General features: G+C 37.7%; 1 protein-coding gene across 1 annotated transcript; it reads right to left on the bottom strand.

Moving 5' to 3' along the window:
- Positions 1-416: 416 nt before the first annotated feature.
- Positions 417-9,651, bottom strand: sfxn5b (sideroflexin 5b). The gene is made up of 14 exons (XM_034139555.1): positions 9,425-9,651; positions 5,983-6,051; positions 5,618-5,695; positions 5,340-5,366; positions 5,193-5,247; positions 5,071-5,096; positions 4,880-4,933; positions 4,491-4,547; positions 4,187-4,252; positions 3,730-3,820; positions 3,269-3,384; positions 2,929-3,014; positions 1,784-1,901; positions 417-1,530 (listed from the first exon to the last, which is right to left on the bottom strand). The coding sequence occupies exons 1-14, from the start codon at positions 9,479-9,481 to the stop codon at positions 1,453-1,455; spliced, it is 978 nt and encodes a 325-aa protein (XP_033995446.1). The 5' UTR covers positions 9,482-9,651; the 3' UTR covers positions 417-1,452.
- Between the last annotated feature and the right edge of the window lie 1,317 nt (positions 9,652-10,968).

Consider the following 10,968-nt stretch of genomic DNA (forward strand, 5'->3'; position numbering starts at 1 on the left):
ATATTAGAATATAACTATATTCAATATATCCAATAAATATTTACAGATGTGATGCCTTAGCAGAGATGTATCTATCTAAAAAGGATAAGGCACATAAATAAAGTCTGGAAATAAAGTCTTCACAGAATAAAGTAAATGGAGAAAAGAGTATTTATTGTATATTTTTTTGATAATATAGATAGATGTTTTACAGTGTTTTGTCTAGCAAACATATAATAAACATGTAGTATAAGTATTTTCCAAATAATAAAAAATACTAGTTCATGATCAGTAGTACAATATATTAGCTCGTACGTTTTATGTTTCAAATATTGTACAAAAGAAGTCGTTAGGAATACAGCAGTGGGTTAAGAAAAAATCAATATGTAAAATGTCCGTCCTACAAAGTTAGGAAAGAAAGTTAACGTACAGTGTTTGTTATTTCACATTATTGGATTAAACAGTGTAACTAATAAACATCTACAGTACAGTATCTGCATTTTTCCACAGACATGCACAGCACAGAGTGGCTTCTTATTGTCCCATAGTGATTGTTATTGCAGAGTTTCTCTACCATCAGATGATAAATAGACTTGTTCCCGAGAGATAACTAAGACTTTTATTTTGACATCTATTTCAGTGTTTCCCACATGTCAACAATATACTTTGTCTCTGTCACGATAATACAGCAGAGTGATAAATAGCCTAAGTAATAAATCAACTGTGCCGATATTAGTTTATTGCAGATATATCAGGGTCAGTGTATTTTGCCAAGAAAGACAAAGATGATTTCCATTACCCATGACAAATGAAAATGTGCAGCAGAGGGCACCGATGAGGTTTTTTTTACAACTGTAAATGGCTCAGTAAAAATCTTCTTCAATCATCTTTCTTCACTGGAAATGTTTGTGAGACGACAGTCATGTTTTTATGTAAAGAAATAAATGTCAGCTTGTATGTCTTGTGTGCCTCAGAAATCCTGTGTCTGTCACTAAAGACTTTGCTGAACATGGGAAACATTTAGCAGCTATGTAGAAAGTCATTTTTTGCAGGTTTAAACTGCATTTATAACACGTTTGTTTTCATTGGATGAGTGGGCAACAGAGTATAGCCTGTGTGTGGAAAACACTGTATTCTATATATTAAAATAATTTCATTAATGCTAAAAAAAACAGATTTACCGTAAATATATCATTATGTCTATATACAGAGCTTCTTCTATTCTCTTAAAAACAGCAAGGACAAAGGGAATATGTCCCAATTTGTACACATTGACTAGGATCTTGGTAAAGGTTAAAAAAATTAGAAAATAAAACCTGGGTTAGTACACCATGATATACACGCTCAGCTATGATACTGCAGCAGAAGCATCCCCTCAGCTGTCGTCAGGAGGAACCCAGCCGAGGCTCTCCCTGACAGCTCTTTACCGTGCAGCCTCCTCCTCTGATCTCTTCTCCTGCTCCACGCCAGCCATCATAGACCCTTGTTGTAGGTCACCATCTTGCAATCTGTTGCCATAGCGATCTCCGGCTCCAGGCAAGACACTTCAATCTGCAAGATAAACAATCAGACTGAAGGTAAAAATTGAAGCTCTACATTTCTTTGTCTTAAAGCTTTAAAAATTCATTTTGACTCTTAATCAGACGTGGGAAGAGACATCTGGAATGAGAGGTGAAACTAGTGCATGTCAAGTGGTGTATGTGTAATTAGAATTTCGCCCAGCTGCTCTCTTTTCTCCTCTCTTTCTCTCTGTGAGCCATCTGGCCTTGACAGTAGAAGCAGTTGAAGCGGCATTGTACTGTACCTGAGACATCTGGGGGAACAGGCTGATGGCCAGAGGCAGCGAGAGGCTGAAGGTGAGCAGGCACACGAGGCTGTGGACGGGCAGCAACAATCTGCGGTTTCTCTGCAGGAATCGCAGCCTAGCAGAGTCAAGAGACAGTGATAAAAGGAAATGTGAGCCTGCTGTGTGGATCGATCCCAGATGACTACTGCCAAGCCAGGAGTTATTTTTGGATCCGGAGAAAAAGACAGCATGTGCAGATTTAGGGGTGCTATTTTCCACAATTAGTGGGTGGGAGATTAATCTGTCTGTGAGAACGTTCCAGTCCTGGGTTTATCGAGTCAGACTGTAGAAAAGCTCTTTTGTATGTATAACAAAAGAAACAAGAAGTGTATTTTTATTCAGCCTTGTTGTGCTTAAAAACAATAGGCTGTATTATTATATTTTCTCAGGCTGTGACCTACTATTGAATGAGTATATGGAAAGCACTTTAGGGCACAACATATGGCGGGCCTGGCTCAGTACTGATATTAAGAGATAGGTTTTTAGATGAGCAATAACTAAAGGAAGGCTGAGAAAGAAGATGCAAGCTAGCTGTGAAAGAGATGAATGATCTTGTAAATGTAAGGCCTTATGCGCAGATTATTTTTTCACTATGCCTCTGGCAAATCTTACAGATGTAGGAAAAAAAATAGCTGTATTGTGTCAGTGGCTGTGAGAGTTGATACAGCTCCTACTCTTCTTAACTAAGCCAGTCATCTTTTAGCAGGACTAGTTCAGCTGCTGCTGTTACTTTTTGTCATACAAACAATACATACTTACTGCCTCATTTGTCAGGGATTGCAAAACTGAATAACTATCATCAAAATAGTTTATTTCAGCTACAGGAAACAGGTAGGAAAGACATTTTAAGACAACAAATAAGTTTAATGTATCTATCTTTACTAAGTCACATGCTATCTTTGACTTAATAGTGTTGTTTGAAGCTGGTTTGCAGTCTGGCAAAGATATTGGATGATGTTGGAATTGGCACGAGATAGATTTGTGAGTAATAGGATAAGTAAAAAGCAGAACAAAAATCAATTAATCACTAGATTAACCAATACCCAATTGAATTGTTAATTGCAACCCTAGTAAAAAATCCAACCACAGATGTCTGTACAGACCTCTCTAGGTAGGACATGATGATGGGGGGCAGGATGAAGATCGGCATCGGGAGGACCACACGTGTGAAGGCGGTCTCCGTGATCGCCTGGGGTAAATATGAGAACATTGTGCACACGCTTCATTTCAAATTCTGCAAATGAGTTAGATTTAATTTCATGAAATCAGATGTGTGTATAACTGTATACACACTGTATAAAATAGGTGCTGAGTGACAGGATCCGCGCATTAAATGATGAGTTTTCCCATTATCAGACACCACCACATTTGCAATTCATGGGAATAAACCAGCAGAACATATTCAGTGCAGAAAGAAGAGTAGTGTGCAAAAAAAAAACTCACATGTCTTGCAGCAATCTTTGAGGATCCCACCACTTTGCCATTGTTGTCCAACACATCAATCCCTTCAGATAGCTCGTTGTGTCTCATCAGGCCCACATTACAGATGTTTGCACTGGCTGAGGACAGGTGAGAAAGGCCGCTTTTATGATAATAAATGTACACAAAAACATATGCTGTAGACAGGAAATGTAGTCATGGATCCAAAGAAGAAACTCCTTTATAAATACCTCAATTTTGAGCCAGACTAGTCTTGGGGAAATTGAGAAATCCATTGCAGTAAGAATTATAATAAGCTTGCATTTTTGGATTTATGTAACTTATTTACTCATTTCTAACAAATTAGGTCTTAGATGGAATTTAAATACAGTGTAAAACCAGTAAGAAGTTGTAAATCCCACCACCAGAGGGTCAACTAATTACCCCACAATATAAATGGTACAGAGAGTCCTTTGGAAACCCACCTACAGCTGGGAAGGGGACGAGCCTCTGAATGATCATCCTGGTGGCCGGACTCAGCCTGTTGGCCTTCTTAATCAGAACATTCAGTCCCACCTACAATAGTTCATATAAAAACAGAAATCAGGTTCAAGTACAAACCTATCAAATCTATGAAACACACTTTAAAGTCTCATTTACAGCAAACTGGTCCTTTGTTTTCGCATAAGTAGCATTAGTATATTTACTTTAATCCGAACATTGGCATTAGTACTTGAACTGTACAGCTAACTCTATTCAAAAAGCTTACTGTATATTACCAGCACTGTTAATAATACTCTGTATAAAATATAGCCAGCAATGTAATTACAACAGTGGTGCACATTCAAAAGCAGCTCATGACTTGAATGTGCAGGTCAAATTCACCAAAAATACCCTTTTCAAATACATTTTCCTCATGATTTAAGAGGGAGAAACACATACTGCAATAGAGACAGCGCTGGTCACAGCTCCTACATAGCCTTGAAGAAACGTGGATGTTGGCGTAGGCTGAAGAAGGAGAGAGCAAATGTTGTGTCACAGCTTTACACAGGGTTTACTCTCTATAGTGACAGTTTGTGTTGGGATTTAATGTCGTAAATTGTCATTTTCAGAACAAAAAACAATACAAATGGGCTCTATTATGGTGATCAGACATTTTGTACAGAATCTTGAGCAGCCCATTTAATGTATAAATGTTTTGTCTAGTCCTTAGGGGAACTAAACATGTTAATATCAATGTTCCCACCTTTGTGGCGTTGCGGTTTGCATAGTTCACACAGGCATTATGACTCTGGTTCATCCACTGAAGGAAAGAAAAAAGGTCATAAACAAAGGTTAAAGCAACGACCAAAGAAGAATTATTGAGGAAAGAGAAAAGGGGAATCAAGAGGAGGAGAGTAGGGAAAAGTCAAAAGAAAGAGAAGAAGTTCAGATAGACATATACAGGCACTATATACTCTCTTATTTACTGCTTTATAAAGAGACAGCACACAGACAGAAGCAAACAGAGCAGCAGCACTTTATATTACAACGTCCTTGGTGGGAAAGCATTGCATGTAAAAGTGTGCTTACCAGAAAATGTAAAAATGTACAATAAATGCAATGGTTTCACAAGATGTTGGTTGTTTACAGTACCTGCCATATAATGGTAGACACCACAGTCTGATTTGGGAGAAGAAGGCCAATGACCTAGATGAGACCAGGGAACAAAGGCTTATTTTCCGGGGTAAAATAAGTCTACATTTCGTCTATCCCCAAACACGATCATGTAAATGGACATCTGCACAGCCATGATTTTGAATGTATGATTTTCATGTGGGACTTACAATCGGTGTTCCAAATGGCACATAACCTGCACAGTGAAGAAGTGATTTTCAGTGTACAAAAACAAAGACAAAATGGAGGAAACTTGAACAACTTTGGCAAAGATCTTCATCTGAGGTCGTACCTGACATTCGTAATGGCATGAAGATCTTCTCCCCTGTGTCTGGATGAATGATAGCCTGCGTGCAGAGAGCATGACCTCACCCTCATGCTGCCAGGAGCCCAGAGGCTTCAATGTAATGACTTACAATATGAGCCATGAATCACTTACCTGCTTGATCTTCTGGGCTTCCCACAGCTGCAAAGGTAAGCAAAACTGTTTTAAAAATCACTTCAATTAATTATACGCTTCATATGTTTGATTTTTTTTTCTATTTGGTTCGGATATGTTCGTTAACTTTACATTTTCTAATGTGATAATAACTGTATTTTGCTTAAGGAGGTATTTTCAAACTTAAGGTAATGTGCAATCTGTTTCCTGTTGCATGTTATCGTATTATACTGCAATATATTTCGTTTTTTATCACATCCAGGTCGGTAAAGACTCACCTGACCATCAGACACTCCCGGTGGAAGCTCGCCATGTTTGTAGTCATCGAGGAGTTTCAAGCATTCTTTCAATCGTTGCTGCATACAAAAGAAAAGGCTTCATTAGATCGGAACTGTTTTGAATTACAATTAGAACAATAAAAAAGGTCATATAACTGTCAAACACGACCATTTTTAACAAGTTCACTTTTTCTGTCAACTAATTGTTTCAGCTGTAGAAATGTTTAACATGGCCTAAACCTGATGAGCTTTAATACAGATCTGATCATTTGTTTACGGGACAGTTTTTAATAATTATGGATGGAAGAATAATCTTTTTTCGAAACCACATTGTTGAAACATTTACAGATTTATCTTTTCTTTACCTCGGACACAAACAGGGTGCTGGGGTCAATGATGTCTGCAAAGTGTCTCAGCCGACCCAGAAATGAGCCCTTGAAAGAAAAGTAAGAGAAGGTTAATTGTTAATGAATGTACAAAACAATGTACAAAACAACATCCTTTCCTCTGTGAATGGATAATATCAGAAGTGTTATTAAGTCTGAGATGATTTATCACACTTTCCATTGCTTTAGTTTAATACATCTTAAGACATTGCTGTGTCTGTTGCACAGCTCTGGTGTGAACATTAAATGTATGTATTTGGTCACATTGGGTACAGTTTATTGTTGTTTATATAAACAGGGCTGCAGTAAGACTTTTAGAAGTGTTTAGGTCATGTATCTTAACAACCCTAATCCCACCCCAAACACTGGTTTTACTAGGCTACACCAAAAGACCCTATGCAATGATACTTAGTTTAAATCTTAGTATATTGATTAAATACTGAATAAATACTAAATCCCTTACATTTATCCTAAGCGCACAAATATTCACCTTTAGTGACTTTTTTATCCATGTGTCATCAACCATGATCATGGTTTTGCTTAAATATAATGCTACTGTAGAGCCAGGAGAAATAATATAGACAGATATTGTTCTTTAACAAACACACATTTTAATCATTGAGCTTGAGAGGTGCTGGTAGGTGATTTTGTTACCTTTAGACAGGCTCACTGTTTCCACTGATTCTTATTTTTACAGTAAACTAACACACTGCTGGTTGTATCTTATATTCAGTACAAGGACATTTTAGTGTTATCAATCACCTCCCTGTCAGCCAGAATATGAATAAGAAGATTTCCTTAATATTACGGTATATTTAAATCTCCATGCAGAACGATGAACCTCATTAGTCATTAGTAAACATACTTTTGAGTATATTATCTTCTCAGCATTTTGTTCCCAAAGGTCAAGAACAGCATTGCCTAAGTCTTTGTTATTTAAATGAAAACTTAACAAAAGGATTCTTTGAAATGCCACTTAAAGGAAAACAGAGCCAATATGCTCAATGTGGAAACATCAAAACAAAAAAACAGCCAATTATAAAACTGTATAAAAATAGATGACAGTCTGTGCTATCATAACTAAACAATCCAACACAATTAAGCTGAGATATATAAAAGTAAAATCTGCCTTTTTTTAGATGTACTTTAAAGTAAATGTACAAACAACCTGAACACATTTAACAAAGACATTCCTCCATCTAAGTGAGGTTTTGAGCTGCTGGTCAAATGCCCTGTTTCCAGTTCCCTTCACTGTCTCCATCAGCATGCCAATTGCTAAGTGTGTGTGCCAGCACTCTGAAAAGGCCCAACAGCAATGAACGCCAAGAGTCTCTTTGGCAAACCAGATGGACAAAAACATGGCAGCTTCAATCAACTTCCCTCAGAGAGAGTCATGAGTGATGATGAGCAGTGGAAGAGGAATGACAGTGGAACAAAACCCTTCAATATTTCAATTATATGTTCAGCATCGGGTCCTAATTGAAATGACTGGAAACAATAATGCTCCTGAAGACTGTAAATAACCATCCATCTGTACTGTAACCCTGGATCTGCTGCCACTGCCATTCCTCCATCACACGTCTCCTCCTCTGACAGGCCATATGTGCTGCAGTGCTGTTTTGTAAGAGAGGGTAGACGATCCATGTGAGGATCCTGCTTTAATTATGCATGAGTTTCAGCTCCCTGGAGAGTACACAACAAGGCTGTAGTAGCTGAGACAGAGCGCGGCAGAAAGAACAGACAAACAGAGGAAGATTTCTGCTGATTCAAACACTGGCCTAATTTCAACTGCTTTGACGCAAGGAACTGAAAGTATTACAGCACCTTTATCAACCCGACAAGAAGTGCAGGTTGCAGATGGAAAAATAAAAAGCTCTGCGGGGGTCTGAAAGAAAAGATTTCCTACTTAAAAACCACGAGCAATAGGAGCCGGAAACCAAGATTGAATTACTCGCTGCCTTAAAATTAGGGGGGGTCTAAAAGAGGAATTTGTGAGGTACTCTCTAAAAATAGACAAAAGTAATTCACATGTGACAAAGGGTGTGAATGAAATGCCACTTAGGCTTTTTGTGAACATAAATTATCCTGTGCTAATTAGTAAGTCCTCATTAGTTAGTCCTCATCACTCTGAGCAAGACCCCAAGACAGTACTTGGTCATTACATCCTTACGTGGTGGTTTTGGGCCTCTTTTTTGTAATTTTGTATATTCTATATGGTCATTATGTGTCTTCTTGTTGTCATTTTTTGTATTATTGGCCTTTTTGCCCCTTTTATGGTTATTTAGCATTCTTTTGTGGTCCTGTTTTGTGTCTTCTTAGTCATTTCGGGACATTTTGGTGTTGGTTTCGTGCACTCTTAGTTATGTGTTCGTGTCTCTTTTTGGGAATTTGGCATTTTTTTATACTTAGCAATGCTAACAATCAATTAAAACTGTTCTGTCATAATACGTCAGAATTGATATGCTCAAACTTTAGGATAAATTGCTTTCCTTGTGTGTGTGTGTGCCTTTACATAGTTTTTCTGCGTTACTCTGGATTTTGAAAAGAGATGCATTTAAAGCTCATCTGATTTGAATTTATAGCAAATCTGAAAAGTTTGGTGACTTATTTACACAATCTGTTTATGGACCTTGATCTGTGCAATACTTCATGTGAATAATTTCCTTGAGGCGGCTGTTTAATAAGTGTCTTTGAAGAAAGAAGCCTCAGAAATGTAAATGTACCCAGCGTGCAGCTTCCTCAGTTAATGTGCAACACGGGTTTACGTGAAGGTCACATTATCTTTCAGGGCTGACCAATGCAAATTCATTTTGGAGGACGGAAAATTGAGTAATGGGCTTCAGATAAGGACAGGCAGCCCATTCATCTCGATCACATTGGGGGACACAGTAACTCTGCAGAAAGCATCCTGATATATTAGATACACTTCAGGCTGTTATAGTGCGATTTGGATTAGATAAGTGTACAAGATTTGCAGATATTGTATAAAAAAATCCCAAACAACTGCAATGTTAAAGCCTAAAATAAGAATTAAAGCTGCAAAAACAAACAGATACGCTTTTTTTGACTAGGGAGGTATAGTGCCTTGGCTGCAGCCCATAGTCTGATAATATATTTCACGGAGCAGCAGCAGCGATGCAAAGGGTGTGAAATATGTAAGTGGAGATGATAAACAGCTATACACATCCATTATTTGTACTACTTAAACTACAATACACTCCTGCAACCACGCTCAGAAGTTCATAATCAGTTTAAAGTTGTTGCAGTTGTACAACAAAGAATCGCGGATGAAAGGCAACTTTCGCTAAAGTGAGAGCATCCAGAGCAGCAGGGCGGAGGATGGAGCTGTTTTCCGACAGAAAAGCCTGAAAAACAAAATGCTATTAACGCAGCTTGACGGGGAATACATAAAAAGACTTACCTGCTCGTATCGCGGTCTCCCGAGCTGGAAGGCAGGACATGCTGCAGATTCCGCCATGACAGCCAACTCTTTATTTATTAATGAACTGAATCATGAACGGATTTTCAAGTAGGGCGAACTACAGTCACTGAGTAACTATAGAGAGGCTCCGTGTCGCTCAGTGTGTTGGGATGTGTAGTCCTTCCGTTTGCAATAACACTGGCAAAGTTAAACCGCATGACTACACATCCCAAATAATCGATAACGTTAACGCTATTGCGTAACTGCTCCGATTGATCTTGGGAAAGATAACAGCTGATGCACCTTATAGGTGTCAAGATTGAACCAATAAATCATTTTGTGAGGAGGTGTGGCCTAACGGGAGAATAGAAAAATAACCCAAAGAAAAACAAAATTGATGCTAGTCACTCGATGAATGAATAATGATGTAGGTAAAGCAATGAACACCACCTCTACCATATGCGTGAACAAAGTCATTAAAACATGAATGCATACACATTGTAATACAGAACTAAATTGTATATGATTTGTAAAATGGGCTATTCTTCATATTGATTTGACTTGTATTTGAGAATTTCTACAGTGGTATTGATCTTTTTTACTAAGAAAATCTTCTATTAACTGGCTACCACTTTTTTTCTTACATCTTTACAACTAAAGGGGTATAACAATATAGAACCAGCTCAACCTTTTTTTCTAAAAGGGAACAACCTGGTCAGTCTTAACAGGAAATGTAGCTGATGTTATGCGTCCATGAACACAAAGACTGCTTATGCTAGTATGTCTTGCTTCAGAGCAGAAATTAATGTTAATCAGCATTTCACAATCTGGAATTGATGCAAAGAGAGAGAAGTGAAGTGAAGTTGCCAGCAGTGCAAGGGCACTGCTGGCAGTAAACGCAATTTAAATCAATAATATCTTTAATAAATCACATAGATTAAAATATCCTGAATATGTGAAAGCCAAGGACAAGGTCCATGCTGAACCAGCAGTTTTATAACACTGTGTAGTAAAGAGTGCCTTCTAGTGGAGAGACAAAGGCATTACTGCATAATAAAGGATGGATACACTCATGCTAAGGGCTGAATGGCAGAGATGGTAGAAGTACTCAGATCTTGTATTTGAGTAAAAGTAGAAGTACCAGAGTTTAGGAATACTCTGCTACAAGTAGAAGTCCTGCATTTAAAATATTATTCAAGTAAAAGTACAGAAGTATTAGCATCAAAATATACTTAAAGTATCAAAAGTAAAAGTACTCGTTATGCATATCGGTCCATTTCAGAATAATATTATATGTTTTTATTATAATTATTGATGCATTAAAGTGTTATCAAAGCTGGTAAAGGTGCAGCTAATTTTAATGGCGTTGTATGCTGCAGGGTGGCTTGAGAATTGACTCCAGGTGTAACTAAAGTCTTGTTTAAGTATTGATTATATTTCACATCATTAATCCAAATATGTAAAGTAACCAAAGGTATTAAGTAAAAGTAAAATATACACCTCTGAATTGTAGGGGAGTAGATGTACAAAGTAGCATACAATGG

Source organism: Trematomus bernacchii, unplaced genomic scaffold (assembly GCF_902827165.1).
Source record: "Trematomus bernacchii unplaced genomic scaffold, fTreBer1.1, whole genome shotgun sequence".
NCBI lineage: Eukaryota > Metazoa > Chordata > Actinopteri > Perciformes > Nototheniidae > Trematomus > Trematomus bernacchii.